This window comes from Lichenostomus cassidix, unplaced genomic scaffold (genome assembly GCF_008360975.1).
Source record: "Lichenostomus cassidix isolate B80296 unplaced genomic scaffold, HeHo_3.0 HiC_scaffold_33, whole genome shotgun sequence".
Taxonomy (NCBI): Eukaryota; Metazoa; Chordata; class Aves; order Passeriformes; family Meliphagidae; genus Lichenostomus; species Lichenostomus cassidix.
In genome coordinates this window covers 2296850-2323844 of record NW_028147632.1, presented here as the reverse complement: position 1 = coordinate 2323844, position 26995 = coordinate 2296850, and the positions used below count along the sequence as shown (strand labels likewise).

Sequence of the window (26995 nt, the reverse complement as noted above, 5' to 3'; positions counted from 1 at the left end):
AAAATGGGGAGAAACGGGGAAAAACGGGGAAAAAATGGGGAAAAAACCCCGAGGATGTGCTGGTGCACTGCGGAAAGTGCCGACATGGTGAGAGACAACGGGGGGAAAAACGGGGATAAACCAGGGGAAAACGGGGAAAAACGGCAGGGAAAAATGGGGAAAAAACCCTGAGGATGTGCTGGTGCGCTGAGGAAAGTGCCGACATGGTGAGAAATGGGGAGGGAAAACAGCGGGGGGGGAACAGCGGGGGGAAACGGGGAAAAACAGGGGAGAAACGGGGAAAAAACCAGGGAAAACGGCAGGGAAACAGGGAAAAAATGGGAAAAAAACGGGGAAAAACAGGAAAAAAATGGGGAAAAATGGGGGAAAATGGGAAAAATGGGGAAAAAAATGGGGAAAAAATGGGGAAAAAATGGGAAAAAAGGGAAAAATGGGAAAAAACGGGGGAAAAATGTGAAAAAAGGGAAAAACCAGGAAAAACAGTGGGAATTCCCAGGAAAAACAGGAAAAAAATGGGAAAAAATGGGGAAAAATGGGAAAAATGGGGAAAAAAATAGGGAAAAAATTGGGAAAAAAGGGAAAAACGGGGGACAAACGGGAAAAACGGGAAAAATGGGAAAAAACGGGGGAAAAATGCGAAAAAAGGGAAAAACAGGAAAAACAGTGGGAATTACCAGGAAAAACAGGAAAAAAATGGGAAAAATGGGTGGGAAAACAGGAAAAAAGGTGGGAAAATGGAAAAAAAAGGGAAAAATGGCGGGAAAATGGGGAAAAAATGGGAAAAACGGGAAAAAATCCAGGAAAAACGGTGGGAAAACGGGAAAAACGGGAAAAACGTTGGGAATTACCGGGGAAAACGGTGGGAAAACGGGGAAAAAAACAGGAAAAATGGGAAAAAAACAGGAAAAATGGTGGGAAAATGGGAAAACTGGGGAAAATGCCGGGAATTACTGGGAAAAACCACAGGAAAATGGGAAAAATGGTGGGAATTACCGGGAAAAACAGCGGGAAAACAGGAAAAATGGCAGAAAAACGTTGGGAAAATGGGAAAAAATGGGAAAAATGTTGGGAATTACTGGGAAAATGGGGGAAAATGTGGAAAACGAGGGAAAAATGAGGAATTCCCAGGAAACGGTGGGAAAACGGGAAAAACGGGAAGGGAATGGGGGGAAGGGCGGGATTCCTGGAAAAATGGTGGGAAGTGGGAAAACCAGGGAGGAAAATGTGGGAGAAGTGAGGAATTCCTGTGAAAATTGCCGTGAAAATTCCCAAAATTCCCAGGGAAATTGGGGGAAATGGGAAAGGGAGAGGGAAAGGTGTGAAATTTGCAGAATTCCCATGAAAATTTCCATTAGAATTCCCAAAATTCCCAATGAAATTGGGGGAAATGGGAACGGGGGTGGGAAAAGTGGGGGGAAAGTGGGAAATTCCCCAAAAAAAAAGGGAAAATGGGAAAAAATGGGAATAAGGGTGGGGGAGGTGGGAAAAATGGGGATTTAGGGGGAAAAGTGGGAAAAATGGGTGGAAAATTGGGAAAAATTGGGGAAGAGGGGAAAAATGGAGGCGGGGTGGGAAAATCCCCTCAAAAATGGGGAAAATGGGGAAAAAATGGGGAAAAATGGGGAAAAAATGGGATTCAGATGGGAAATGGGGGAAAAAAAAGGGATTTCGATGGGAAAATGGGGAAAAAATGGATTTGGATGGGAAAAGGGGAACGGGATGGGAAAATGAGGGAAATTTGGGGAGTAAAAAACGGGAAAAGGCTGGAAAATCGGGGCGGAAAACAGAGGAAAAAAGCAAATTTCCACCAAAAATCCCCCAAAAAACTCGGGAAAAGGCTGGGAAGGAGTGCTGGGTTTCCCAAATTCCTGGAAAATCCCGGAAAATTCCGGAATTCCCGTTTTCCCAGCGTACCACCAGCGCTGCCACGTCCCTCCCCCGCCGGGCGGAGCCGCGCCATGGAGCTGCCGCCGCTGCGTCTTCGCCGTGGCCACCAAGGTGAGACCAGAAATGCCCAAAATTCCCAAAAATTCCCGGAAAATTCCCAAAATTCCAGCTGGGAAATCTCCCGCCGGGGAGTTGGAGCTGCTAAATGCAAGGTTTTGGCCCCAAAGTTGGGGTTTGGGAAGAGAAATGGAGGTTTTTTGGGGCTGAAATTCCCATTTTGGGGCCAAAATTCCCATTTTGGGGCAAAAATTCCCATTTTGGGGTGAAAATTCCCAATTTTTGGGGTTCGATCCCAGTTTTTGGGGTCCAAACGCTCCCATTTTGGGGTGGAAATCTCATCTTTTTAGCCCAAAATTCACAATTTTTGGGGTCCGAACTCTAAATTTTGTGCCGAAAATTCCCAATTTTTTGGGGTCCAAACTTCACATTTTGTGCCAAAAATTCCCAATTTTTTGGGGTCCACACTCCACGTTTTGGCCCCAAAATTCCCAATTTTTCGGGATCCAAACCCCCAATTTTGGTTTTGAAATCCCTTTTTTCTCCCCCCGCAAAATTCCCAATTTTTGGGGTCCAAACTCCAAATTTTGGGCTCCAACCCCCATTTTTTTGGGATCAAAATTCCATTTTTGGGGTTCCTCCATTCCCAGCGTTTTTCCTGCTGTTTCCCCATAAATTCCCATCAATCCCTGGCCTTTTCCTGCTGTTTTCCTGATATTTTTCCATGTTTTCCCCACTGTTTTTCCCACCATTTTTCCCATTAATCCCCAGATTTTTCCTGCCGTTTTTCCTGCTGTTTTCCCACCATTTTCCCTGTTTTTCCCTGTTTTTCCTGTGGCATTTTTCCCGTTGTTTTCCCCCACAAATTCCCATTTCCCCGGGAATTTTTCCCAGTATTTTCCTGCCGTTTTTCCCACTGTTTTTCCCGCCAATCCCAGCTTTTTCCTGCTGTTTTTCCCACTGTTTTCCCCCAGAAATTCCCATTTTCCTGGGAATTTTTTCCAGTATTTTCCTCCCATTTTTCCCACTGTTTTTCCCGCCAATCCCAACTTTTTCCTGCTGTTTTTCCTGCGGTTTTCCCTGCTGATTTCAGCTGTTTTTCCCACTGTTTTTCCCAGTTTTTCCCCCAGTTTTTCCCCATGAATTCCCATCAATCTCTGCAGCTTTTCCTGCTGATCCCTCCTCTTCCTCCTGCTGGTTTTCCCGCTGGTTTTCCCCATAAATTCCCATTTTTCCCATTTTTAACCAATTTTTCCAGTTTTTTCCCCAATCCAGAGGGGCGGAGCTCTCCTGTTTTCCCTATAATTCCCATCAATCCCATAAATTCCCATTTTCCCTGTTTTTAACCAATTTTTCCCATTTTTTCCCCATTCCAGTGGGGCGGAGCTCTCTGCCAAGGGATGTTTTTCCCGTTTTTAACCAATTTTTCCCATTTTTAACCAATTTCCCGTATTTTTCCCCCATTTCCAGCGGGGCGAGGCTCTCTGCCAGGGGATTCCCATTTTTCCCCGTTTTTCCCCCATTTTTAACCAATTTTTCCCATTTTTTCCCCAATCCAGCAGGGCAGAGCTCTCCTGTTTTCCCCATAAATCCCATAAATTCCCATAAATCCCATTTTTCCCATTTTTAACCAATTTCCGATATTTTTTCCTCAATCCAGTGAGGCGGGGCTCTCCGGCAGGGGCTGTTTTCCCCATTTTTCCCCATTTTTCCCCCATTTTCAGTGTGGCGGGGCTCTCCAGTGGGGGCTGTTTCCCCCATAAATCCCATAAATTCCTGATTTAACCAATTTTCCCCATTCCCAGCCAGGCGGGGCTCTCTGGCAGGGGCTGTTTTTCCCTTTTTTTCCCCTTTTTTCCCTGTTTTTCACCAATTTTTCTCATTTTCCCCCATTTTCCCAGCGGGGAGGAGCTCTCCGGCAGGGGCTGCTTTCCCCATAAATCCCATAAATTCCCATAAATTCCCATTTTTAACCAATTTCCCCCATTTTTCCCCATTTTCAGCGGGGAGGAGCTCTCTGGCAGGGGCTGTTTTTCTCTATAAATCCCATAAATCCCATTTTTCCCATTTTTAACCATTTTTCCCCATTTTTCCCAGCGAGGAGGAGCTCTCCGGCAGGGGCTGTTTCCCCCATAAATCCCATAAATTCCCAATTTCCCCTGTTTTTTCCCCATTTTCAGCAGGGAGGAGCTCTCCGGCAGGGGTTGTTTTTCTCTATAAATCCCATTTTTCCCATTTTTAACTAATTTCCCCCATTTTTCCCCATTTTCCCAGCGGGGAGGAGCTCTCCGGCAGGGGCTGGTTTTCCCATTTTTCCCTTTTTTTTTCGCATTTTTCCCACTTTTAACCAATCTTCCCCATTTCTAGTGGGGCGGAGCTCTCCTGTTTCCCCCATAAGTCCCATAAATTCCCATTTTTAACCAATTTCCCCTGTTTTTCCCCCATTTTCCCCAGCGGGGAGGAGCTCTCCAGCAGGGGCTGTTTTTCCCATTTTCCCCATTTTTAACCAAATTCCCATATTTTTTCCCCATTTTCCCAGCAGGGAGGAGCTCTCCGGCGGGGGCTGCTTCCCCCATAAATCCCATAAATTCCCATTTTTCCCATTTTTAACCAATTTCCCATGTTTTTCCCCCATTTTTTTCCCAGCGAGGAGGAGCTCTCCACTGAGGGCTGTTTTTCCCATTTTTTCCCATTTTCCCCATTTTTAACCAATTTTTCCCATTTTTTCCCCAATCCAGCGTGGCGGGGCTCTCCTGTTTCCCCCATAAATTCCTGTTTTCCCCATTTTTAACCAATTTTTCCCGTTTTTCCCCATTTTCCCAGCGGGGCAGAGCTCTCCGGCAGGGGCTGGTTTTCCCTTTTTTTCCCCTTTTTTCCCTGTTTTTCACCAATTTTTCCCATTTTTAACCAATTTTCCCCATTCCCAGCGGGGCAGAGCTCTCCTGTTTTCCCCAGAAATCCCATTTTTCCCATTTTTAACCAATTTCCCATATTTTCCCTCATAAATCCCAGTGGGGTGGAGCTCTCCTGTTTCCCCCATAAATCCCATAAATTCCCATTTTTAACCAATTTCCCCCATTTTTCCCCCATTTTCAGCGGGGAGGAGCTCTCCGGCAGGGGTTGTTTTTCTCTATAAATCCCATTTTTCCAATTTTTAACCAATTTCCCCTGTTTTTCCCCCATTTTCAGCGGGGAGGAGCTCTCCTGTTTCCCCCATAAATCCCATAAATCCCATAAATTCCCATTTTTAACCATTTTCCCCTGTTTTTCCCCCATTTTCAGCGGGGAGGAGCTCTCCGGCGGGCGCTGGTTTCCCCCATAAATCCCATTTTTCCCATTTTTAACCAAATTCCCATATTTTTCCCCATTTTTCCCCATTTTCCCCAGCGGGGAGGAGCTCTCCGGCGCGGGCTGTTTTTCTCTATAAATCCCATAAATTCCCATTTTCCCATTTTTAACCAATTTCCCCCGTTTTTCCCCATTTTCCCAGCGAGGAGGAGCTCTCCGGCGGGGGCTGCTTCCCCCATAAATCCCATAAATCCCATTTTTAACCAATTTCCCCCATTTTTCCCCCATTTTCAGCGGGGAGGAGCTCTCCAGCAGGGGATGTTTTTCCCATTTTTCCCATTTTTAACCATTTTCCCCCATTTTTCCCAGCGGGGAGGAGCTCTCCAGCAGGGACTGTTTCCCCCATAAATTCCCATTTTCCCATTTTTAACCAATTTCCCCTGTTTTTCCCCCATTTTCAGCGGGGAGGAGCTCTCCGGCAGGGGCTGCTTCCCCCACAAATCCCATAAATCCCATAAATCCCATTTTTAACCATTTTTCCCCCATTTTCAGCGAGGAGGAGCTCTCCGGCAGGGGCTGTTTTTCTCTATAAATCCCATAAATTCCCATTTTTAACCAATTTCCCCCATTTTTCCCAGCGGGGAGGAGCTCTCCGGCAGGGGCTGTTTTTCTCTATAAATCCCATTTTTAACCATTTTCCCCTGTTTTTCCCCATTTTTCCCAGCGGGGAGGAGCTCTCCGGCGGGGTCTGGTTTCCCCCATAAATCCCATAAATCCCATTTTTCCCATTTTTCACCAATTTCCCCTGTTTTTCCCCATTTTCCCAGCGGGGAGGAGCTCTCCTGTTTCCCCCATAAATCCCATTTTTCCCATTTTTAACCAATTTCCCCTGTTTTTCCCCCATTTTCCCCAGCGGGGAGGAGCTCTCCGGCAGGGGCTGTTTTTCTCTATAAATCCCATAAATTCCCATTTTCCCGTTTTTAACCAATTTCCCCCATTTTTCCCCCATTTTCCCAGCGGGGAGGAGCTCTCCAGCAGGGGCTGTTTTTCTCTATAAATCCCATTTTTCCCATTTTTAACCAATTTCCCCCATTTTTCCCCCATTTCCCCAGCGGGGAGGAGCTCTCCTGTTTCCCCCATAAATCCCATAAATCCCATTTTTCCCATTTTTAACCAATTTCCCCTGTTTTTTCCCCAATTTCAGCGGGGAGGAGCTCTCCGGCGCGGGCTGTTTTTCTCTATAAATCCCATAAATTCCCATTTTCCCATTTTTCCCATTTTTCCCCATTTTTCCCCCATTTTCCCCAGCGGGGAGGAGCTCTCCGGCGCGGCCCGCAGGCTCGGGCGATGCTGCGGATGAAATCTGTTCTGCCCTACGCTCTGTCCAAGCTGGACTGGGACCCTCCTCACCTGCACAACCTGCAGCACTGCTACTGCTACTGCGGGGGGCCGGGACAGTGAGTATCCCAAAAATCCCAAAATTCATGGAATTCCCCAAAAAATCCCGAAAAAATCCCCCCAAAAAAGAGTGAAAAGTGACCCAGAAATGGCTAAAAATGGCCCAGAAATGACCAAAAATGTACCCAAAACTGTGATCTCCTCACCTGCACAACCTGCAGCACTGCTGCTGATACTGCGGGGGGCCGGGACAGTGAGTATCCAAAAATCCAAAATTCCAAAAAATTCCCCAAAAAATCCCGAAAAAATCCCATCAAAAATGGCCCAAAAATGGCCAAAAACGGCCCAGAAATGGCCAAAAATGACCCCAAAACTGTGATCTCCTCACCTGCACAACCTGCAGCACTGCTACTGCTACTGCGGGGGGCCAGGACAGTGAGTATCCAAAATTCCCAAAATTCATGGAATTCCCCAAAAAATCCCGAAAAAATCCCATCGAAAATGGCCCAAAAATGACCAAAAACGGCCAAGAAATGGCTAAAAATGACCCCAAATCAGGGATTCTCTCCTCACCTGCACAACCTGCAGCACTGCTGCTGATACTGTGGGGAGCTGGACAGTGAGTATCCAAAAATCCCAAAATCCATGGAATTCCCAAAAAATCCTGAAATTCCTGAAAAAATCCGGTGAGAAATGCCCCAAAAATGGCTAAAAATGGCTCAGAAATGACAAAAAATGACCCCAAACTGATCTCCTCACCTGCACAACCTGCAGCACTGCTGCTGCTACTGTGGGGGGCTGGGACAGTGAGTAAAATCCTAAAAATCCCAAAAAATACCGAAATTCCTGAAAAAAATCCTGAAATTCCCGAAAAAATCCGGTGAAAAATGACCCAAAAATGACCCAAAAACGGCCCAGAAACACCAAAAATGAACCCAAAACTGTGATCCTCCTCACCTGCACAACCTGCAGCACTGCTGCTGCTACTGCAGGGGGCCTGGGCAGTGAGTATCCCAGAAATCCAAAAATTCATGGAATTCCCCAAAAAATCCCGAAAAAATCCGGTGAAAAATGACCCAAAAATGACCAAAAACAGCCTAGAAATGACCAAAAATGACCCAAAAACTGAGATCTCACCTGCACAACCTGCAGCACTGCTACTGCTACTGCGGGGGGCTGGGACAGTGAGTAAAATCCTAAAAAATCCCGAAATTCCCAAAATTCATGGAATTCCCGAAAAAATCCTGAAAAAATCCGGTGAAAAATGACCCAAAAATGACCAAAAACGGCCTAGAAATGACCAAAAATGACCCCAAAACCACCAAAAATTACCCCAAAACTGTGATCTCCTCACCTGCAGGGAGCTGGGCAGTGAGGATCCCATGGAAAATTCCAGAAATTCCCCAAAAAAATTCCCAAAATTCCTGAAAAAATCCCATGAGAAATGGGTGAAAAATGACCCTAAATGGCCCCAAAAAAGCCCTGAAAACCCCAAATCCCTAAAAAATCCCTCAAATTCCCAAAAATTCCCGAATTCCCAAATTCTGTTCCCAGCTGGAACCCAAAGATGCTCCCAGTGGGTCCCAAAAATCCCCTAAAATCAGAGTAAATCCTCCTAAAATCCCTAAAACACCCCAAAATTGCCTCCAATTCCCTCCAAAAAATTCCCCCAAAATTCCCAAATATTCCCAGAAATTCCCAAAAACCCAAAATTCCCAAAATTCCGTTCCCAGCTGGAACCCAAAGATGCTCCCAGTGGGTCCCAAAAATCCCCTAAAATAAAAAAAAAATCCTCTAAAACCTCCATAAAGCTCCCTAAAACTCCTCCAAAAATCCAGAAAAGTTCCCAAAAAATTCCCAAAAATTCCCAAAAAATTCCCCAAAAAATTCCCAAAATTCCCCAAATTCCCAAAAATTCCATTTCCAGCTGGAACCTGAAAATGCTGCAGTGCTCCCAGTGGGTCCCAAAAATCCCCTAAAAAAAAAAAAAAAAAACCTAAAATCCTCCAAAAAACCAAAAAATTCCCCAAAAAATCCCCAAAAATTCCAAAAAATTCCCCAAAAATTCCCAAAAAAATCCCGAAAAAATTCCGAAAAATCCCCAAAAATTCCCTATTTCCCAAAATTCCCAAATTCCCTTTCCCAGTTGGAACTTGAAGGTGCTGCAGTGCTCACAGTGCTCACACTTCTCCCTCCAAAGCAACAAAAAATAACAAAAAATTCCAAAAAAATTCTAAAAAAATTCCAAAAATTTCCAAAAAACCCCCAAAAATTCCCCAAAAATCCCCAAAAATCCCCAAAAATCCCCAAATCCCTTTCCCAGCTGGAACCTGAAGATGCTGCAGTGCTGGCAGTGCTCCTTCCAAAATAACAAAAAAAAGCAAAAAAAGAGCAAAAAAATAGCAAAAAATAGTAAAAAAGTAGCAAAAAATTTCCAAAAAAATCCCAAAAAAATCCCAAAAAATCCCAAAAAAATTCCCCAAATCCCAAATTCCCATTTCAGCTGGAACCTGAAGATGCTGCAGTGCTGGCAGTGCTCCTCCAAAATAACAAAAACACTCAAAAAAATTTCTAAAAAATTCCAAAAAATTCCCAAAAAATTCCAAAAAATCCTCAAAAAATCCCCAAAAATTCCCAAAAAATTCCCCAAATCCCAAATCCCCAAATTCCCGTTCCAGCTGGAACCTGAAGATGCTGCAGTGCTCCCAGTTCTCCCTCCAAAGCAACAAAAAAATAACAAAAAATTCCCCAAAAATTCCCAAAAATTCCCCAAAATTCCCCAAAAATTCCCAAAAATTCCCCAAAATCCCAAAAATCCCCAAATTCCCTTTCCCAGCTGGAACCTGAAGATGCTACAGTGCTGGCAGTTCTGCCTCCAAAATAACAAAAAAATAGCCAAAAAATAGCAAAAAATAGCAAAAAAATTCCAAAAAAATCACCAAAAAATTCCCCAAAATCCCCAAAAATCCCCCAAAATCCCAAATTCCCAAATTCCCATTCCAGCTGGAACCTGAAGATGCTGCAGTGCTGGCAGTGCTCCTCCAAAATAACAAAAAAAAGCAAAAAAAAAGCAAAAAAATTGCAAAAAATTCCCAAAAAAATCCCAAAAAATCCCCAAAATCCCAAAAATCCGCCAAATCCCCAAATCCCTTTCCCAGCTGGAACCTGAAGATGCTGCAGTGCTCACAGTTCTCCCTCCAAAGCAACAAAAAAATAACAAAAAATTCCAAAAAAATTCCAAAAAAATTCCAAAAAATTCCCAAAAATCCCCAAAAAATTCCCAAAAATTCCCAAAAAATTCCCCAAATCACAATTTCCCAAAATTCCCTTTCCCAGCTGGAACCTGAAGATGCTGCAGTGCTGGCAGTGCTCCCTCCAAAATACAAAAAAAATAGCAAAAAAATTCCAAAAAATCTCCCAAAAAATTCCAAAAAAATCCCAAAAAATTCCCAAAAAATTCCCCAAATCCCAAATCCCCAAATTCCCTTTCCCAGCTGGAACCTGAAGATGCTGCAGTGCTGGCAGTGCTGGCAGTTCTCCCAGCAAAATAACAAAAAAATTCCAAAAAAATTGCAAAAAATTCCAAAAATTCCCTAAACATCCCCCAAAAATAAAAAAAAAAATTCCAAAAAATCCCCAAAAATCCCAAAATTCCCAAATTCCCATTTCCAGCTGGAACCTGAAGATGCTGCACTGCTGGCAATGCTCCTTCCAAAATAACAAAAAAATAGCAAAAAAATAGCAAAAAATAGCAAAAAAATAGCAAAAAAATTCCCAAAAATTCCCCAAAAAAATCCCAAAAATCCCCCAAAATCCCAAAAATCCCTAAATTCCATTTCCAGCTGGAACCTGAAGATGCTGCAGTGCCAGCAATGCTCCTTCCAAAATACCAAAAAAATAGCAAAAAAATAGCCAAAAAATAGCAAAAAATAGCAAAAAAATTCCAAAAAAATTCTCAAAAAATCCCCAAAAAATCCCAAAAATCCCAAAAATCCCCAAATCCCTTTCCCAGCTGGAACCTGAAGATGCTGCAGTGCCGGCAGTGCTCGCAGTGGTTCCACGAGGCGTGCACCCAGTGCCTCAGCAAACCTCTGCTCTACGGAGACAGGTCAGAGATTTGGGAGTTTTTTGGGATTTTTGGGGGATTTTTGGGTGGTTTTGGGGTTTGGGGATCATTGGGGTGGGTTTGGGGATGATTTCGGGGGATTTGGGGGGATTTTAGGGATTTAGGGGGATTTGGGGTGATTTTGGGGCAATTTTGGTGAGATTTTGGGAGGATTTTCGGCTGATTTTGGGGATTTTGGGGTGATTTTGGGGTGGTTTTGGGGTTTGGGGATGATTGGGGTGGTTTTGGGGTGATTTTGGGGGATTTTAGGGTGATTATGGGGAGATTTCGGGAGGATTTTTGGAGGATTTTCGGGGGATTTTGGGGTGATTTTGAGGGATTTTAGGGTAATTTTGGGGATGATTTTGGGATGAATTGGGGGAATTTGAGGTGAATTTTTGTGATATTTTGGGGTGATTTGGGGGCGATTTGGGGTAACTTGGGGGAATTTTGTGGTGATTTTGGGGGGTTTTGGGTGATTTTGTGGGGATTTTGGAGTGAATTTTGGACTGATTTTGGAGTCATTTTGGGGGCATTTTAGGGTTGATTTCTGGGTGATTTTGGGGGGATTTGGGACTGATTTGAGCTGATTTTAGGGTGATTTTGGGGCTGATTTGGGGTGATTTTGGGGTGATTTTTGGGTGATTCTGGGGGCATTTTCGGGCTGATTTTGGGGTGATTTCAGGGTGATTTTAAGGTGCTTTCAGGGCTGATTTTGGGCTGATTTCGGGGTGAATTTGGGTTGAATTTTTGGGTGATTTGGGTTGAATTTTTGGATGAATTTCGGGCTGATTTGGGGTGATTTTTGGGGCGATTTTGGCCGATTTTGGGTTCCTTTTCAGGTTCTACATGTTCGAGTGCAGCGTTTGCCGCGGGGGAGCTGAGAGTGTGCGGAGACTGCCCCTGCGCTGGTGAGGGGGAGACCCCAAAATATCCCCAAAATATCCCAAAAATAGCCCAAAAATAGCCCCAAAAACAGCCCCTGCGCTGGTGAGGGGGAGACCTCGAAATATCCCCAAAATATCCCAAAAACCAGCCCAAAAATAGCCCAAAAACAGCCCCTGCGCTGGTGAGGGGGAGACCCCGAAATTATCCCAAAAATAGCCCAAAAATAGCCCAAAAATAGCCCCAAAACAGCCCCTGCGCTGGTGAGGGGGACACCCCACAGCTCCCAAAATAGCCCAAAAAATATCCCAAAAATACCCCAAAAATAGCCCAAACCCAACCCAAAAAATAGCCAAAAAATAGCCAAAAATTGCCCAAAACAGCCCAAAAATAGCCCCAAAACAGCCCCTGCGCTGGTGAGAGGGAGACCCCAAAATAGCCAAAAATAGCCCAAAAAATAGCCCAAAAAATATCCCAAAAATATCCCAAAATAACAAAAAAAAAATCCCAAAAATAGCCCAAAAAATATCCCCAAAAATACCCAAAACAGCTCCTGCGCTGGTGAGAGGGAGACCCCGAAATTATCCCCAAAAATAGCCCAAAAATAGCCCAAAAATAGCCCAAAAATAGCCCAAAACCAGCCCCTGCGCTGGTGAGGGGGAGACCCCAAAAATATCCCCAAAAATAGCCCAAAAACAGCCCAAAAATAGCCCAAAAATATCACCAAAAAAACCCCCAAAATATCCCAAAAATAGCTGAAAAATAGCCCAAAAAATAGCCGAAAAAATAGCCCAAAAATACCGCAAAAATAGCCCCTGCGCTGGTGAGGGGGAGACCCAAAAATTAGCCCAAAAATGTCCCAAAACCAGCCCAAAAAATATCCCAAAAATAGCCCAAAATGTCCCAAAAAACAGCCCCAAAACAGCCCCTGCGCTGGTGAGGGGGAGACCCCAAAATAGCCAAAAAATAGCCCAAAAATAGTCCAAAAAATACCCCAAAAATAGCCGAAAACCAGCCCAAAATAGCCAAAAAATAGCCCAAAAATATCCAAAAAATAGCCCCAAACCAGCCCCTGCGCTGGTGAGAGGGAGACCCCAAAAACCAGCCCAAAAATAACCCAAAAATAGCCCAAAAAAGCCCAAAAACCCCCAAACAGCCCAAACCAGCCCAAAGGTTGGGATTTCTCCCCACATTTCTGGGAATTTCCCCAAATTTCGGGATTTCTCCCCAAATTCGGGATTTCTCCCCAAATTCGGGATTTCTCCCCAAATTCGGGATTTCTCCCCATTTTCCCAGGATTTCACCCCAAAATTTGGGGTTTTCCCCAAATTCGGGAGATTTTCCAAATTCGGCATTTCTCCCCAAATTCGGGATTTCTCCCCAAATTCGGGATTTCTCCCCAAATTCGGGATTTCTCCCCATTTCCCGGGATTTCCCAAATTTGGGATTTTCTCCAAATTCGGGATTTCTCCCCAAATGTTGGGATTTCTCCCCAAATTCGGGAGTTTTTCCAAATTCGGGATTCTCCCCAAATTTGGGATTTCTCCCCATATTTCTGGGATTTCTCCCAAATTCAGGATTTCTCCCAAATTCAGGATTTCTCCCAAATTCGGGATTTTCCCCAAATGTTGGGATTTCTCCTCAATTTGGGATTTCTCCCCAAATTCAGGATTTTTCCCAAATTCAGCATTTTCCCCAAATTCGGGATTTCTCTCCTCTTTCCTGGACCCCAAATTCCCTTTTTTTTTTTCCTTTTTTCCCATTTTTTTGCATTTTCCCCAATTTTATTTTGCATTTCCCCCATTTTTTCTCATTTTCCTCCTTTTTTTTTTGCATTTTCCCTATTCTTGGCCTTTTTTCCCCATTTTTTTTTACATTTTCCCCAATTTTATTTCGCATTTTCCCCAATTCTTTTTTACATTTTCCCCATTTTCCAGTCTTTTCCCCCCATTTTTTTTCACATTTCCCTCATTTTTTTTCACTTTTTCCCCAAATTTTTTTTGCTTTTTTCCCCAATTTTATTTTCCATTTTCCCCATTTTTTCTCATTTTCCCCAATTTTTTTTACATTTTCCCCATTTTTAGCTTTTTTTCCCCTTTTTCAGCCTTTTTTCCCCATTTCTTTCCCCATTTTTTCTCCATTTTTAGTCTTTTTTTCCCCATTTTTTCCCCATTTTTAGTCTTTTTTCCCCCCATTTTCCCCATTTGCAGTCTTTTTCCCTCTTTTTCAGCCTTTTTCCCCATTTTTCCCCATTCTTTCTCCATTTTCCCCATTTTTAGTCTTTTTTTTCCTCTTTTTCCTCATTTTTAGTCTTTTTTTTCCTATTTTTTTCCCCATTTTTAGTGTTTTTTTCCTCATGTTTTCCCCTTTTTCAGCCTTTTTTCCCCATTTTTTCCCCATTTCCCCCATTTCTTTTCCCCATTTTTCCCCATTTTCCCCATTTTTAGCCTTTTTTTCCCCTTTTTCCCCCTTTTTCCCCCAATTTTATTTTGCATTTTCCCCAATTTTTTTTTTACATTTTCCCCCTTTTTTTCCCTTTTCCCCATTTTCCCCCTTTTTCAGCCTTTTTTCCCCATTTTTCCCCATTTCCCCCTTTTTTCCCCGTTTTCCCCATTTTTCCCCTTTTTCAGCCTTTTTCCCATTTTTCCCCATTTTCCCCATTTTTAGTCTTTTTTTCCCCCATTTCTTTCTCCATTTTTAGTCTTTTTTTCCCATTTTTCAGCCTTTTTTTCCCCATTTTTTCCCCATTTTTTTTTCCCTTTCTCCCCAAATCCCTGAATTTTCCCCAAATCCCCGAATTCTCCCCAAATCCCTGGATTTCTCCCCAAATCCGGGCTCTCTCCCCTCGCAGGGTGGACGTGGCTCACCTGCTGCTTTACCACCTCAGCGTTTGCTGCAAGAAGAAATATTTCGATCTGGAGAGAGAAATTCTTCCTTTTGCCAACTCCAACTGGGAGGCGCTGCTGCTCGGCCAGGTGGGGTTGGGGGAAAAAATCGGGATTTTGGGAAAAAAGATGGGTTTGGGAGGAAAATAGGGATTTTGGGGGAAAAAAATTGGGATTTTAGGGGGAAAAAATATGGATTTTAGGGGGAAAATCAGGATTTTGGGAAAAAAGATGGGTTTGGGGAGAAAATAGGGGTTTTGGGGGAAAAAAATTGGGATTTTAGGAGAAAAATATGGATTTTAGGGGAAAATTTCTGATTTTAGAAAAAAATGGGTTTCGGGGGAAAATATGGTTTTGGGGAAAAATATGGATTTTGGGGGAAAAATGGATTTTAAAGGGAAAAATATGGATTTTGGGGGAAAAATGTGGGTTTTGGGGGCAAAAATATGGATTTTGGGAAAAAATTCGTGATTTTTGGGGGAAAAATTCCCGATTTTTGCCAAAAAAATATGGATTTTTTGGGAAAAAAATATGGATTTTAGGGAAAAAATGGATTTTCGGGGAAAAATGGGTTTTGGGGGAAAAATTTCCTGATTTTTGGGGAAAAAAATGGGTTTTGGGGAAAAAATATGGATTTTAGGGGAAAAATTCCCCATTTTTGGGGATTTTAGGGAGAAAAAAATGGATTTTAGGGGAAAAATTATGGATTTTAGAGGGGAAAAATATGGATTTTGGGGAAGAAATATGGGTTTTAGGGGGAAAAAATGGGTTTTGGGGCAAAAACCGGGATTTTGGGGAAAAAATGGGTTTTGGGGTGAAAAATGTGGGTTTTGGGGGAAAAAATATGGATTTTGGGGAAAATGTCCTAATTTTTGCGGGAAAAATATGAGTTTTAGGGGAAAAATGTGGATTTTAGGGAAAAATGGGTTTGGGGAAAAATGTGGGTTTTGGGGGAATAATAGGGATTTTGGGGGAAAATTTCCTGATTTTTGGGGGAAAAAAAATGGGTTTTAGGGGGAAAAATATGGATTTTAGGGGAAAAAATTCCTGATTTTTGGGGGAAAATATGGATTTTGGGGGAAAAAAATAAGTTTTACGGGGAAAAATATGGGGTTTAGGGGAAAAAATATGGATTTTCGGGGAAAGTATGGATTTTAGGGGAAAAAAATTCCTGATTTTTGGGGGAAGAAATGGGTTTTTGGGGAAAAAAATGGGTTTTGGGGGGAAAAATATGGATTTTAGGGGGATTTTTTTCCCCCTCCATCTGTTCTTTTCCCCTAAATTTGCTAATTTTCTCCCTAAATTTGTTATTTTTTCCTCCCAATTTGTTTTTTTCTCCAAAATTTGTTATTTTTCCCCTAAATTTGTTATCTTTTCCCTAAATCTGTTTTTTCCCCTCAATTTGTTATTTTTCCCTCAATTTGTTATTTTTTCCCTCATTTTTTTTTCTCCCTAAATTTGGTTTTTTTCTCCAAAATGTGTTATTTTTCTCCAAAATTTGTTATTTTCCCCTCAATTTGTTATTTTCCCCATAATTTATTATTTCCCCTCAATCTGTTCTTTTCCCCTAAATTTGTTATTTTTCTCCCCAAATTTGGTTTTTTCTCCAAAATTTGTTATTTTTTCTCCAAAATTTGTTATTTTTTTCCCCAAAATTTGTTATTTTTTTCCCCAAAATTTGTTATTTCCCCTCAATCTGTTATTTCCCCAAAATTTGTCATTTTTCTCCAAAATTTGTTATTTTTTCTCCAAAATTTGTTATTTTTCTCCCTAAATTTGTTATTTTTTCTCCAAAATCTGTTATTTTTTCCCTCAAATTGTTATTTTCCCCCAAATTTGGTTTTTTTCCCTCACTTTATTTCCCTTAAATTTGTTATTTTTCTCCTCAATTTGGTTTTTTCCCTCAATTTGTTATTTTTTCTCCAAAAGTTGTTATTTTTTCTCCAAATTTTGTTATTTTTTCTCCAAAATTTGTTCTTTTTCTCCCAAAATTTGTTATTTTCCCCTCAATCTGTTATTTCCCCTAAATTTGTTATTTTTCCCCTAAATTTGGTTTTTTTCCCTCAATTTGTTATTTTTCTCCCTAAATTTGTTTTTTTCCCCCAATCTGTTATTTTTCCCCCAATTTATTTTTTCTCCAAAATCTGTTATTTTTTCCCAAAATTTGTTCTTTTTCCCCCAAAATTTGTTATTTCCCCTCAATTTGGTTTTTTTTCTCCAAAATTTGTTATTTTTTCTCCAAAATTTGTTTTTTTCTCCCTAAATTTGTTATTTTTTCTCCAAAATTTGTTTTTTTCTCCCTAAATTTGCTATTTTTTCTCCAAATTTTTTTTATTTTCCCCTAAATCTGTTCTTTTCCCCTCAATATATGATTTTTTCTCCCCTCAGCTCTCAGCCACTCCCAAGTCAGAGCGCTATGGGCGACTGCTGGGAGCTCTGAGCTCCAACAAGGACAGGTGAGGAGACCTGAAAATACCCAAAAATACCCCAAAACCAGCCAAAAATCACCCCAAAAACAGCCCAAAACCAACCCCAAAATCACACCAAAAATACCCTAAAAACACCCCAAAAACAACCCCAAAAATACCCTAAAAACACCCCAAAAACAACCCCAAAAATACCCTAAAAACACCCCGAAATACCCTAAAAACAGCCCAGAAACAGCCCCAAAAACAGCCCAAAAATATCCCAAAACCAGCCCAAAAATACCCTAAAAACAGCCCAAAAACACCCCAAAAATACCCTAAAAACAACTCCAAAAATACCCCAAAACCAGCCAAAAAATACCCTAAAACCAGCCCAAAACAAGACCAAAATCACCCCAAAAATCACACCAAAAATACCCCAAAAATACCCTAAAATCAGCCCAAAAATACCCCCAAACCAGCCCAAAAATGCCCTAAAATCAGCCCAAAAATATCCCAAAACCAGCTAAAAAATGCCCTAAAATCAGCCCAAAAATATCCCAAAAGTATCCTAAAAACACCCCAAAATACCCTAAAAACTACCCTAAAAACAGCCCAAAAACAACCCCAAAATCAGTCCAAAAATATCCCACAACCAGCCCAAAACCAGCCAAAAAATACCCTAAAAACAGCCCAAAACCACCCCAAAAAATACCCTAAAAACAGCCCAAAATCACCCCCAAAATCACCCCAAAACCAACCCAAAAATAACCCAAAAACACCCCAAAACCAACCAAAAAACGACCCCAAAAATACCCTGAAATCACCCCAAAACAGAGGGGAAAGGGAACCCAAAACCAGCCCAAAAACGCCCCAAAACCAACCCAAAAAACCCCTAAAACCACCCCAAAACAGGGGGGAAAGGAACCCCAAAACATCCCAAAACCAACCCAAAATCACCCCAAAACCACCCCAAAAATACCCCAAAAATATCCCAAAAACACCCCAAAACAGCCCAAAACCACCCAAAACCCCCCAAATTCAGCCCCAAAACACCCCAAAAATATCTTAAAGATACCCCAAAACCCAAAAAACCCCAAACGCCTCCCAAATACCCCAAAATCCTCTTTTTCCTCCCAAAATCCCCATTTTTTGCCCTAAAATCCCCATTTTTTCTCCCAAATCCTTCCCAAAATTCCCATTTTTCCCAAAATCCCCATTTTTGCCAAAATCCCCATATTTCACCCCAAATCTCAGGTTTCTCTCACTCCAGGAGATGAAGAAGTGCAAAGAGCTCTTCAGACTCCCCAAATCCTCCCAAAATCTCCCAAAAATCCCCATTTTTTGCTCTAAAATCCCCATTTTTTCCCCCCAAAATCCCCATGTTTCTCCCCCAAAATTCCCATATTTTTCCCAAAATCCCCATTTTTCACCCCAAATCTCAGGTTCATGTCCAGCTGGGGATGACAAAGAGCTCTTCAGACTCCCCAAATCCACCCAAAAATCTCCATTTTTTCCCCCCAAATCCCCATTTTTCCCCCCAAAATCCCCATTTTTCCTCTCAAAATCCCCATTTTTTCACCCAAAAATCCCCATTTTTTCCCCAAAATTCCCATTTTTCCCAAAATTCCCGTTTTTCGCCCCAAATCTCAGGTTTCTCTCAGGCCGGGAGATGAAGAAGCGCAAAGGACCTTTCAGGCTCCCAAAATCCTCCCAAAATTCCCATTTTACACCCAAAAATCCCAACTTTTCTCCCCAAATCCCCATTTTTTGCCCTAAAATCCCCATTTTTTCTCCCAATTTTTTCCCCCAAAATTCCCATTTTTCCCAAAATTCCCGTTTTTCCCCCCAAATTCAGGTTTGTTTCCGGCCGGGAGATGAAGAAGCACAAAGGACTTTTCAGGCTCCCAAAATCCTCCCAAAATTCCCATTTTACACCCAAAAATTCCCATTTTTCCCCCCAAATCCCCATTTTTTCCCCTAAAATCCCCGTTTTTTCTCCCAATTTTTTCCCCAAAATTCCCATTTTTCCCAAAATCCCCATTTTTCACCCCAAATCTCAGGTTCATCTCTGGCTGGGGATGACAAAGAGCTCTTCAGACTCCCCAAATCCACCCAAAAATCCCCATTTTTCCCTCAAATTCCCCATTTTTCACCCTAAAATCCCCATTTTTTCACCCAAATTCCCCATTTTTTCCCCCCAAAAATTCCCATTTTTCCCAAAATCCCGGTTTTTCCCCCCAAATCTCAGGTTTGTTTCCGGCCGGGAGATGAAGAAGCACAAAGGACTCTTTGGGCTCCAAAAATCCCCATTTTTCCCCATAAAATCCCCATTTTTTCTCCCAAATCCTTCCCAAAATTCCCATTTTTCCCAAAATCCCCGTTTTTCAACCCAAATCTCAGGTTCATGTCTGGCAGGGAGATGAAGAAGTGCAAAGGACATTTCGGGCTCCCCAAATCCTCCCAAAATTCCCATTTTTTCACCCAAATTCCCTGTTTTTCTCCCCAAAATCCCCATTTTTCCCAAAATCCCCATTTTTCACCCCAAATCTCAGGTTCATCTCCAGCCGGGAGATAAAGAAGCGCAAAGGGCTTTTTGGGCTCCCAAAATCCTCCCAAAATTCCCATTTTACACCCAAAAATCCCATTTTTTCACCCAAATTCCCCATTTTTTCTCCCAATTTTTCCCCAAATTCCCATTTTTCCCAAAATTCCCGTTTTTCGCCCCAAACCAGGTTCGTTTCCAGCCGGGAGATGAAGAAGCGCAAAGGACTCTTCGGGCTCCCAAAATCCTCCCAAAATTCCCATTTTACACCCAAAAATCCCCATTTTTTCCCCCCAAATTCCCATTTTTTGCCCTAAAATCCCCGTTTTTTCTCCCAATTTTTTCCCCAAAATTCCATTTTTTCCCAAAATTTCCGTTTTTCGCCCCAAACCAGGTTCGTCTCAGGCTGGGAGATGAAGAAGCGCAAAGGAGTTTTTGGGCTCCCAAAATCCTCCCCAAAATCACCCAAAAATCCTCATTTTTTGCCCTAAAATCCCCATTTTTTCATCCAAATTCCCCATTTTTTCCCCCCAAAATTCCCATTTTTCCCAAAATTCCCATTTTTCGCCCCAAACTAGGTTCGTCTCAAGCTGGGAGATGAAGAAGCGCAAAGGACTTTTGGGGCTCCCAAAATTCCCCATAAAATCCCCATTTTTCCTCCCAAATTCCCTGTTTTTTCTCCCATTTTTTTCCCAAATTCCCCATTTTTCCCCCAAAATTCCCATTTTTCCCAAAATCCCCATTTTTCGCCCCAAATCTCAGGTTCATCTCCGGCTGGGAGATGACAAAGAGCTCTTCAGACTCCCCAAATCCTCCCAAAAATCTCCATTTTTTCCTCTAAAATCCCTATTTTTTGCCCTAAAATCCCCATTTTTCTCCCAAATTCCCCATTTTTTCCCCCAAAATCCTCATTTTTCCCAAAATTCCCGTTTTTCGCCCCAAACAGGTTCGTGTCCAGCCGGGAGATGAAGAAGCACAAAGAGCTCTTCGGGCTCCCAAATTTCCCCCAAATCTCCATTTTTCCTCTCAAAATCCCCATTTTTTCATCCAAATTCCCAGGTTTTTTTCCCCAAATCTCCCCAAAATTCCCATTTTTCCCAAAATCCCCATTTTTCGCCCCAAATCTCAGGTTCATCTCCGGCTGGGGATGACAAAGAGCTCTTCAGACTCCCCAAATCCACCCAAAATCACCCCTAAAATCCCCATTTTTCCCCCCAAAATCCCCATTTTTCGCCCTAAAATCCCCATTTTTTCACCCAAATTCCCCATTTTTTCCCCCAAAATCCCCATTTTTCCCAAAATCCCCGTTTTTCGCCCCAAATCTCAGGTTCGTTTCCAGCTGGGAGATGAAGAAGTGCAAAGGGCTCTTCAGGCTTCCCAAATTACCCCAAAATCACCCCTAAAATCCCCATTTTTTCCCCTAAATACCCCAAAAATCCCTTTAAATCCATCCCAAAATTCCCATTTTTCCCAAAATCCCCATTTTTCGCCCCAAATCTCAGGTTCATGTCCGGCTGGGAGATGACAAAGAGCTCTTCAGACTCCCCAAATCCACCCCAAAATCCCCATTTTTCCCCCCAAAATCCTCATTTTACACCCAAAAATCCCCATTTTTTCACCCCAAATTCCCCAATTTTTCCCCCAAGTTTCCCATTTTTCCCAAAATCCCCATTTTTCCCCCCAAATCCAGGTTCGTGTCCGGCCGGGAGATGAAGAAGCGCAAAGGAGTTTTTGGGCTCCCAAATCACCCCTAAAATCCCCATTTTACACCCAAATTCCCCATTTTTCCCCCCAAAATTCCCATATTTTTCCCAAAATCCCGGTTTTTCGCCCCAAACAGGTTCGTTTCCGGCCGGGAGATGAAGAAGCGCAAAGGACTCTTCGGGCTGCACACTCGCGCCCCTCCCCCCCTGCCGCCCCACCTGCTGGAGAAACCCAAAAACACCCAAAAACACCTGCCGGACAGGTGAGAGCTTGGGGTTTTGGGGGGAATGTGGGAATTTGGGGGGAAAAATGGGAATTTGGGGAAAATTTGGGGAAAAATGGGATTTTTGGGGGAAAAAAATGGATTTTTAGGGGAATTTGGGGCATTTTGAGGAAAAAATGGGATTTTTGGGGTATTTTGGGGAAAATGGGATTTTTAGGGGATTTTGGGGAAAAAATGGGTTTCTAGGGAAATTTTGGGGAAAAATAGGATTTTTTGGGGAAAATGGGATTTTGGGGAAAAATATGAGATTTTGGGAGATAAAATGGGATTTTTGGGAAAAATGGGATTTTGGGAAATTTGGGGAAAAATAGGATTTGGGGGCAAAATGGGATTTTAGGGGGAAAATATGGGATTTTTGAGGGGAATTTGGGGAGATTTTGGAGGAAAAAATGGGATTTTTGGGTGGAAAATGGGAAAAATGGGATTTGGGGGGAAAAATGGAAGTACTTGAGGAATTTGGGGAAATTTAGGGGAAAATGGGGTTTTGGGGAAATATGGGATTATTTTGGGAAAATATGGGATTTTAAGGGTAATTTTGGGGTATTTGGGGGAATTTGGGGGAAAAATGGGATTTTTGGGGAAAAATTGGGGCATTTTGGAAAATACAGGATTTTGGGGATTTTAGGGGAAAATGGGATTTTGGGGAAAAAAAAAGGGATTTTTAGGGGATTTTGGGGGGGAATTTTTGGGAAAAAATGGGATTTTTGGGGGAAATGGGATTTGGGGGAAAATGGGATTTAAAGGGAAAAAAATGGGATTTGGGAAAAAATGGGATTTTGGGGAAAAAAAGGGAGATTTTAGGGGAAAAAATGGGATTTTGGAGGAAAAATGGGATTTTCGGGAAAAAATGGAATTTTTGGGGAAAATTTGGGGGCATTTTGGGGGAAAATACAGGATTTTTGGGGGATTTTTAGGGGAAAAATGGGATTTTGAGAAAAAAATGGGGATTTTAAAGGGGGAAATTTTAAAATAGGATTTTGGGGGAAAAAATTGGGAAGTTTTTTGGGGGAAAATGGGATTTTGGGGGAAAATGGGATTTTGGAAAAAAAGGATTTTGGGGAGGAAAAATGGGATTTTGGGGAATGGGATTTTAAGGGGAAAAATGGGGATTTGGGAATTTTAGGGGGAAAAATAGGGTTTTTGGGGAAAAATGGGATTTTGGGGGAAAAATGGGATTTTGGGGGAAAATGGGGTTTTGGGGAAATGGGAATGGGGAAATGGGGTTTTAGGGGAAAAAATGGGATTTGTAGGGGAAAAAAAGGGATTTTTAGGGAAAAAATGGGATTTTTAGGGGAAAAAATGGGATTTTTTTGGGGAAAAAAGGGATTTTTAGGGGAAAAAATGGGATTTTTAGGGGAAAAAATGGGATTTTTAGGGAAAAAAATGGGATTTTGGGGATTTGGGGTGATTTGGGGAATTTTGGGGAAAATGGGATTTTTGGGGTTTAGGTGGGATTGAAGGGGATTTTGGGGGAATTTGGGGTTGGGAGATTTGGGAGGATTTGGGGCATTGGGGGAAAAAGGAGAATTTTAGGGAGTTTTGGGGGTAAAAAGGGATTTTTTTAGGGGAGATTTGGGAGTGTTGGGGGGAATTTTGGGGGATTTGGGGGGAAAAGGGGATTTTTGGGGGATTTCAGGAGGTTTTGGGGATTTCGGGAAGTTTGGGGTGGTTAAGGGAATTTGGGGGATTTTGGGCTCTTTTGGGGTTTCTCTGCCTCGGGATCCCCAAAGTGATTTTTGGGATCCCCAAAGTGATTTTTGGGATCCTCAAAGTGATTTTTGGGATCCCCAGATGTGATTTTTGGGATCCCCAAATGTGACTTTTGGGATTCCCAAATTTGGGTTTTTTGGGGTTTCAGTTGCTCCCCAGGACGAGGCAAGGCTGGGGGTCGCCGGCGCTCCCAGGTGAGACCCCAAAAAAACCCCAAAAAAACCCCCCAAAAAAACCCCAAAAAACCAAAAAAATCCCAAAAAAACCCCAAAAAATCCCATAAAAAACCCCAAAAAACCCCAAAAAATCCCAAAACCCAAAAATCCAAAAAATCCCAAAAAATCCCAATGCCTCTCCCCCGAAAAACCCAAAGAAAAATTCCCAAAACCCCAAAAAATCCCCAAAAAATCCCAAAACCCAAAAAAACCCCAAAAATTCCCCAAACCCAAAACCCCCAAAAAAACCCAACTCGCCTCCCCCGAAAAACCCAAGAAAAACTACAAAAAACCCAAAAAATCCCCCAAAAAAACCCCAAAACCTCACAAAAACTTCCAAAAAAACCACCAAAAAACTAAAAAAACCCCAAATCCCCACCAAAAAACCCCAAAAACCCCCAAAAGCCCAAAGAAATCCCCCAAAAAAATCTCAAAATCCTCAATAAACCTCAAAAAAAAAATCAAATCCCCCCAAAAAACCCCAAAAAATTTCAATAAAATCCCAACCGCGCAAAAAAAAATCCCAAAATCCCCAACCCCCAAAAGGCCCCAAAATCCACCAAAAATCCAGGGAAAAACCCCAAACTCCCAAAAAACTCCAAAACTCAAAAAACCCCCAAAAACCTCAAAAACCAAAAAAACCCCCCAAAATCCCCGAAAAACACCAAAAATCCCCAAATGCCCAAAAAAATTCCAGAAAAAAACCCCCAAAACGCCCAAAAACCCCCAAAACTTCCCAAAAAAACTCCAAAAAACCCCAAAAACCCTCAAAAAACTGAAAAAACCCCAAATCCCCTAAAAAAAACCCAAAAAAACCCCAAAAATTTTTTTAAATCCCCTAAGAATGCAAAACCCAAAAAAAACCCCCAAGAAATCCCCAAAAGTCCCCAAAAATTCCAGAAAAAAACCTCAAACCCCCCAAAAAACCCCAAAACTTCCAAAAAAAACCCAAAAACCCCCTAAATCCCCTAAAAAAACCCCTAAAAATCCAAAAAAAATTCTAAAAATGCCCTAAAAACCCAAAACCCAAAAAAAATCCTAAAATCCCCAGATGCCCCCAAAAATTCCAGAGAAAAACCCAAAACTCCCAAAAAACCCCAAAACTCCCCAAAAAACTCCAAAAAACCCCAAACCCTTCAAAAAAAACTAAAAAAATCCCCTAAATACCTCAAAAAACCCCCAAAAAATCCCAAAATATTTTTTTAAATCCCCTAAGAATGCAAAACCCAAAAAAAACCTCAAAAATCCCCAAATGTCCCCAAAAATTCCAGAAAAAAACCCAAACCCCCCAAAAAACCCCAAAACTCCCCAAAACTCCAAAACCCCCAAACCCTTCAAAAAAACCAAAAAACCCAAATCTAAAAAACCCCAAAAAATCCCCCAAAAATTTTTAAAATCCCCAAAAACCCAAAACACCCCCCAAAAATCCACAAAGCCCCCAAAAATTCCAGAAAAAAAACCCCAAACCCTCAAAAACCCCAAAACTCCCCCAAAAAACTAAAAAAAAACCCCAAAAACCCTCAAAAAAACTGAAAAAAACCCCAAATCCCCCAAAAAACTCCCCGAAAAATCCCCAAAAATTATTAAAATCCCCCGAAAACCTAAAAACTCCTAAAAATCCCCAAAAAGTCCAGAAAAAACACCAAACCCCAAAAACCCAAAACTCCCCAAAAAACCTCCCAAAAAACCCCAAAGCCTTCCAAAAAACCTATAAAAAAACCACCAAACCTCAAAAAACCCAAAAATAAACCCGAAAAATCCCCAAAAAGCCCCAAAAAATCCCCCTAAAAAACCCTGAAAAAACCCCAAAAATCCCCCAAAAACCCCTGAAAAAACCCCAAAAATCCCCCCAAAAAACCCTGAAAAATCCCCAAAAAACCCCAAAATCCGGTAGATCCCCAGGAAACCCCAAATCCCCCAAATCCCCCAAAATTTGGGATTTTTTCCCTGCAGGTTTCCCCAGGAGGTTCTTACAACTTCCGGCAAACTCAGGCCAGGAGAGCTCCGCCCAGGTTTGGGGTTTGGGGATTTTTGGGATTTTTTTGGGGGGATTTGGGATTTTGGGGTTTTTGGGGGTTTTGGGATTTTGGGGTCTGCGGGGATTTGGAGGAATTTGGGGGAATTTAGGGGAATTTGGGGGAATTCTGGAGATTTTGGGATTTTTGGGGATTTGGGGAGATTTAGGGATTTTGGTATTTTAGGGATTTTTGGGATTTTAGGGTTGGGGGATTTTGGGGAATTTAGAGTTTAGGTGATTTTGGGGATTTAGAGTTTGGGAGATTTTAGGGATTTTAGGAATTTTAGGGGGAATTGGGGAGATTTTGGGTGATTTTAGGGATTTGGGATTTGGGTGATTTTGAGGATTTTGGGGGTTTTTGGGGGATTTGGGTTTTTGGGATTTTGGGAATATGTGGGGATTTAGAGGATTTTGGAGTAATTAAGGAGATTTTGGGATTTTGGGGATTTTAGGGGATTTTGGGATTTTAGGCGATTTTGAAGGCATTTTGAGGATTTTGGGGATTTTGGGTCTGGGGATTGGAAGATTTTGGGAATTTGGGAGATTTTGGGATTTTGCAGGTGATTTGGGGATTTTAATTATTTTAAGGGTTTTGATTTTGGGGTCTGGGATTTAAGGATTTTGGGGATTAGGGAGATTTTGAAATTTTGGGGGATTTTGAGGAGATTTGGAGGGATTTTAAGGGGATTTAGGGGAAATTTGGGGATTTTAGGGCGCATTTTGGGAAGGAATTTGGGGATTCTGGGGTCAGCAGTCATTGGGTGATCTTGAGGAACCAGGGCAATTTGAGCAGATTTGGGATTTTGGGATTTGGGGAAGATTTTTGAATTTTAAGTCCAAGGATTTTAGGGGCAATTTTGGGAAGAAATTTGGGGGTAAATTTGGGAGATTTTTATTGGATTTTAGGGGATTTTGGGGATTTTAGGGGATTCTGGTGGTCTGGGGAATTCGGAGGATTTGGAGGATTCTGGGTGGAATTTAGGGCATTTTTAGCATTTAGGGGATTTAGGGGAATTTGGGATCTTAGGGGATTGGGGTATTTGGGAAAGAATTTTAGAGATTTTGGGGATTTTGGGATTTTTGGGGATTTTGGGATGTGGGGGGATTGGGGGATTTGGAGGATTTAGACGGATTTTGGGGGAATTTGGGAGATTTTTCAGGAGGGATTTGGGGGCGTTTGGAGATTTTGGGGTTTTGGGAAGATTTTGGGATTTTTGGGGATTTGGGGATTTTGGGGGGATTTGGGTTCTGGGTGGATTTGGGGGATTTTCAGGAATATTTGGAATTTTGAGGTCTGGGGGGATGACAGAAATTTGGGGATTTTGGGGGATTTTGGGATTTTGGGCAATTTTGGGGTCCCTGGTGAAATTCTGAGGGATTTTTTGGGGATATTTTGTGGGAATTTTGGCGTCTCAGACCACATTTTGAGGAATTTTGGGGGAATTTAGACATTTGGGGGATTTTGAGGGAATTTGAAAATTTTGGGGTCCTTTGGGGCCTTTTAGGGGAATTTTTGGGGAATTTTGATGAATTTTGATGGAATTTTGTGGGAATTTTGGGGAATTTTGCAGAATTTTGTGGGAATTTTTGCGATTTTGGTGCTTTTGGGGT

At 42.1% G+C, this 26995-nt stretch overlaps 1 protein-coding gene across 1 annotated transcript in view; it reads left to right on the top strand.

Annotated features, from left to right (window-relative positions):
• Positions 1 to 47: 47 nt before the first annotated feature.
• LOC146421464 (PHD finger protein 1-like) overlaps positions 48 to 26995 on the top strand; it is a gene marked incomplete at its 5' end in the record, with an annotated part of 28858 nt that continues 1910 nt past the window's right edge. Inside the window, 10 exons of the mRNA XM_085047154.1 lie at positions 48 to 87; positions 1910 to 1998; positions 6541 to 6689; positions 10643 to 10738; positions 11578 to 11646; positions 14472 to 14595; positions 16894 to 16961; positions 21296 to 21421; positions 23301 to 23346; positions 25321 to 25379. Of these exons, the coding sequence (XP_084903280.1) occupies positions 48 to 87; positions 1910 to 1998; positions 6541 to 6689; positions 10643 to 10738; positions 11578 to 11646; positions 14472 to 14595; positions 16894 to 16961; positions 21296 to 21421; positions 23301 to 23346; positions 25321 to 25379 (866 nt within the window). The remainder of the gene's footprint in view (positions 88 to 1909; positions 1999 to 6540; positions 6690 to 10642; positions 10739 to 11577; positions 11647 to 14471; positions 14596 to 16893; positions 16962 to 21295; positions 21422 to 23300; positions 23347 to 25320; positions 25380 to 26995) is intronic.